At 46.5% G+C, this 5010-nt stretch overlaps 1 protein-coding gene across 1 annotated transcript; it reads left to right on the top strand.

The window, feature by feature from the left end:
• The first annotated feature begins 3019 nt into the window (after positions 1 to 3019).
• On the top strand, positions 3020 to 4556 carry LOC118513358 (pupal cuticle protein 36-like). Its single transcript, XM_036058988.1, has 3 exons — positions 3020 to 3168; positions 3283 to 3589; positions 3654 to 4556. The coding sequence occupies exons 1-3, from the start codon at positions 3151 to 3153 to the stop codon at positions 4337 to 4339; spliced, it is 1011 nt and encodes a 336-aa protein (XP_035914881.1). The 5' UTR covers positions 3020 to 3150; the 3' UTR covers positions 4340 to 4556.
• The last annotated feature ends 454 nt before the right edge of the window (positions 4557 to 5010 follow it).

The following is a 5010-nucleotide window of genomic DNA, read 5'->3' as shown; positions in this document are numbered from 1 at the left end:
AATAATCTTAGTTTTTGTTATTTTAGTATGGTATATCAATAACTAGAATTACTCTAAAAAGCGGGCTTTCGAAGAGAAAAAAGAATTTGGAGCATGGATAACTTTTCTACAACCTACCATGAAATAAGTTTATTTCAATTAAATACTCTGAACAAACTCTTATAAATAAACCATTAAAAAAGGAAAAAATTCTCAACATTTTACTAAATGAACGCTAATGAACGCTCAATCGTCTCCCAAACGTTTATGTTGATAGGAATTCCAAAGGATCGACAGAGTTCGCTGTTAGTCTTATCGAATAACCAACCCTTCAAACCAGATTTCAGATTGATTTGCTCTGCCATCGCAAATCGCAGACCTACTTATATAGAGCTGTTAGCTGTAATAAGAAATGCGCTAGAAGAAATGATACTTTTATGATAATTAACCTAATGAAGGATGCGTTAAAAAAATGGACTGAGCTCTACCAATTTTTATTCGATAACTATACGGCCCAGCGATCCATCGAATTGTTCATCTTATTTTATGAACAGGCAAAGTATTACGATGTTTTAATTTATGTGGAAATGTAGATTGGGAGATACGAACTCATATTACACAGGGACGGATATTGCTCCATGAAAGCCCCTTGTGCGTTCGCGTACAATTAAACCCTCAATACCTGAGCGACGAAGTTAGACATTAGGAGACACAACCTGCTGACTGGTTAAAACAGGTTTTTCAACATCTTCTGGAGCAGATTTACAAAATCTTTTGAATTTTGGAGGACACACATTCTGCCGAATCAGCAATGTAAGCTAAAAACCATAGAAAACAGTAGAAACGGATGAGGAAATTCGAAACGTACAAGAGCGTTAGGTTGAAGCGGATTGGTCGTAGAGACGCTGGTCTTCATAAGGCAGGACTGGGGTACAACTACGTGGTAGCATTCAAGTCTAGAAAGCCAGAAATGGCAGGCATGATCTAAGAGGTCCTTAGGCCAACAAGAAAGAAAGCGAAGGGGGTTTGCTGAACCCTGGACAAGCTGGACACTTATGACAGCAAGGTGAGATGAAACCTGGACAAGAAGGAGTCCGGCATACAAAACTGAAGGTGATACTGGTCCATGTGATAATCACTGTGAATGAACGGTTGACGACACTTTTAACGATTAACGAGTATTAGAACAAATAAATCTTAATAATAGTCTCACTCTAACAGTCTTACTTCCGAAGTGACTAATATAGTTTATGGGTAATCCTCTATTGGAATACCTTATCCAAACTTTCGGTAGCCAGTGTAGAGTAGTAACTGAACGTAAAGGCTCAGAGAGGGTCAAATATAAACGAATATTTATTTTTACGACAGCTACGACTAAGGTCTATGTTCACTGCCAAAGGGCTGCCCTGAAAGATGTCATACTAGCCTAGCCTTCACTCTTTTCTAAATTTTCTGCTTCATTCTTAATCAGATATCTGTGTTGTTTGCTGGGTAACAGAAACAAACAAATAATAGAAGAAAACGAGCCTTTTGAGTACAAAGTATTTTAACTTGAATGGTTAATAAATTTTTATCCTTAAGTTTTTACGACATGTCTGTTGAACTTAAGGCTGTGAGTGTCAAATACCGTTGCCTTTCGAGACATTCCAGATGCGTATCGAGTAACCGAATACTCAGCCTTTGGCTTTAGGGTGTGTCAGAAGCGGTGTGATTTGACCCTTGGAATTTAAGCATGGATTCTAAAGAATCGTCCAATTAACGGATAACGTAAGAGATATTTTTCAACTAAAAAAATGCAGTATACTACTCTTCAAAAGTCTCTACAACCTTTACAAACCTCTAGCCAATTAAACTCTACAATGCAGCTAGACGTTCCGAACCCAACCAACAAGGTCAAACTTTAAGCAATGTTAACGTCATTTTTGACGACGTTATTAACACATTGTTCCTCCACGTAGAATCGGTGCAACACTGGACAACATCAGTGCCCTACCGTCTGGTAGCGTTACATCATAACATCATGTGTGAAGTTGCACCGAATCCGTCCCAGACAGATGAATGAAATCGATGATAAACGCACGCTAAAATGCAAAAGCCGTGTACCGTAAAGTTCAATGAAGCCAAACACCCACTGGATGCGGATCCGCTTTGTGGTGTCAGTGTGTGTTTGGTGAGCATCTTTTGATCGATTTTACTTTTTTTAGCACTCGCACCCAATCCCGTCGAAGATTCCCGACCGTTTTGCAGAAGATCAAGTTCAACTTGCCCAGGCGACAAAAACAGCAGCCCGATGGTTCAAGGACTTGACCGTGGATACCGCAGCTAGCCGCAGTGGTGGACGTTCCGGAGCATCCTTGCTGGTGACGCGGAACCACGCCGCAGCCACATTCCCGAACGCAGCGCCATCTTGCCGGGGCAGAATCGGCATGCTAAAACCATGAAGTTGGATTTAGCTCGCTCGGATGGCCACCATCCCACTCTCGCTTTCGTTCGGGTCGGCACGACTGGACGAGATATAATATATTATAATTGATATTATATGTAGATCAGGTGGCTTCTTCGCGTGCGATCCTGTGGAGCCGGTGGTGGTAGCGATCTTGTCGATGGAGACACCTTTTTTGCCTTTGCCTAACGATCGCGAGCAGACGACTCCACACGAAAAAGGGATGCTTAGAGTGTGTGAGAGAGAGGGCAACCATTTGGCTCAAGATAGCGCGTTGGCATACGATAGTGGGGCTAAGTCCGAACCATCATCCCATATGGATTTGGCTGCTAAACGATCCAAAAAGTGTAGATATGTGTGGATGGGCTGCTTTTTTTTTCTTTCGTTGGTTTTGTTTGGTTCTGGTTTGGCCTGCTGATGTGGTTGTTTGGCTTGCCATAGGTTTTGGTCATTTTATCTGGTTTGAGGCGGCGCGTGGGATAGGGGCTGCCGAAGGATGCGTTCAGGGGGCGGGGGACAAAGTTGCCGAGCTGGACGCAGAATCTTCGTCCACCGTTTTCGGAGCACATTTCGGCTAAATCGTACTATAAAAGCTACGCGAGCGCGAAGATGCTACAACATTAGTTCTTCTGCTTTCGGCACAGTCTAAGCCTAAAGGGAGAAGGAGCAGTGAAAGTGCAACGCTAGCTGATTTGTTTCGAACAATCCCATCAACCAATTTTTGCACGATGAAGTGTGTTGCATTGGTAAGTGTTTGTGTGCTGGTGTTTGCTGGAATTGCAAGTGTTGCTGCAGTTGCTGTGAGGTTGCTGTACTAATCACGGTGTGCATTGTTTTTTGTTTTCTCTCCGGTTGTGCAGTTGGCATTCGCCATGTTTGGCTACGCTATGGCTCAGGGCCAGGGCATCATCCCGAACGATGGTCGTTACTATCCGGAGTACTACGAGACCAAGTGGGATGATGGTCGCTGGCGTCCTGACGGTCGCGGCAAGTACGACGATGGCAAGTACCGTCCGGGCAGCCCGGGTAAGGTAGGAGGATCGGGCGGATTCGGCGGTGCGGGAGGTGCTGGTGGATTCGGTGGTGCTGGCGGTGCTGGTGGATTCGGTGGTGCCGGTGGATTCGGAGGTGCTGGCGGTGCTGGTGGATTCGGTGGTGCTGGCGCTGGTAAGTTGGTCTGGATGGGCCGGTGGTCTGGAAGGACTTTGACTCAACTGTTTGCACTCTCTAGCTGGTGCTGGTGGTAGCCGATTCGGTAGCGGATCTGGAAGTGGCAACGCTGGAGCTGGTGGATTCGGTGCTTCGGGCTTCGGTGGTGATAGCGGCAGCTCGTTCTCGGCCGGTGCATTCAACGATGGCGGTGCTGGAGGTGCCTCGGCCTCGGCTGGATTCGGAGCGGGCGGTGCCGGTGGTGCTGGATTCGGAGCTGGTTTCGGTGCTGGCGGTGCTGGCGGTGCTGGTGGTGCTGGAGGTTCGCGTTTCGGTGCCGGAGGTGCTGGCGGTGCTGGTGCCGGAGCCGGTGGCGCTGGATCGGGATCGCGTTTCGGTTCGGGCTCGGGCTCTGGATCGGGTACGGCCTCGCGCTTCGGAAACAACGGTGGAGACGCCGGATACGAAAAGATCAAGGAGCAGGTGAAGCAGTTCAACGATGACGGATACTACTACAAGTACGCCAACGAGAACAACATTGAGGCCGCCGAGTCGGGCAAGATCGATGACCGCAACACCGAGAACGAGACGCTGCGCGCCAAGGGCTACTACGAGTACGTCGGTGACGATGGCCAGAAGTACCGCGTGGACTACACCGCCGACGAGAACGGATTCCAGCCGGTCGGTGACCATCTGCCGACGCCACCGCCGACGCCCGAGCCGATCGCTCGTGCTTTGGAGTACATTGCCAGCCAGCAGCGAAAGTAGGCGGCTCTCGGAAGCTGGGGTTAGCCATGGCAGTCAGTCAGGGTTGAGAATCAGTCAAAGTAAGTCAACGGGGAACGCGCAAGGGTTTTACCGTAAGGGATGCAACAAATTTTCCAACGATCGCACGTACGATCCTGCCACAAATGAACTGTGTTCTACTGTAAATTATTAGTTTTCGACATCGAATAAAACGACCGTTAAGTGAATTTTTTAACTACTCTTTACTCGTTCCCTTACTTTGGCGTCCGATCGTCCACCAGCACCACCTCCCAAAAATCCGGTTTGCAGTTCCGCATTCTTTCTAGAATATGTGCTATAAATTCGTCACAATAATGTCTTTTATGGCACATTGCATTCGTGTTTTTCGATCAGCTATAATTGTGATACATCAATCAAAGGATCACATTCGTACATGCAGAAAATCTAATCTTCGCATCAAATGTGAACGTCCATATCATAAATTGGAGAATATACGACGAAATGAAACATTTTTTTTAAGATCTTCTCCTGCTCGCTCAGCCTCCACCGATCGGCTGCACAAACAGAAGGAAGAAAGAAATCACCACACATTAGTAAGCAACAAAATGTATCAAAATTTGCATTTATCGATCGACGGAGGATGTTTTCCGCATCGAAACTTATGCATCGACTCGCCAAAAAAAAAAAAAAAA

This window comes from Anopheles stephensi, chromosome 3 (genome assembly GCF_013141755.1).
Source record: "Anopheles stephensi strain Indian chromosome 3, UCI_ANSTEP_V1.0, whole genome shotgun sequence".
Lineage (NCBI taxonomy): Eukaryota > Metazoa > Arthropoda > Insecta > Diptera > Culicidae > Anopheles > Anopheles stephensi.
Note: the sequence above shows the minus strand (reverse complement) of the source record. Positions and strands in the feature narration are given on the sequence as shown.

Excerpts from the sequence above, each read along its gene's own strand:
- LOC118513358 (XM_036058988.1), top strand. Across the intron at positions 3,590-3,653 it reads ATTCGGTGGTGCTGGCGCTG|CTGGTGCTGGTGGTAGCCGA; the intron begins GTAAGTTGGTCT and ends TGCACTCTCTAG.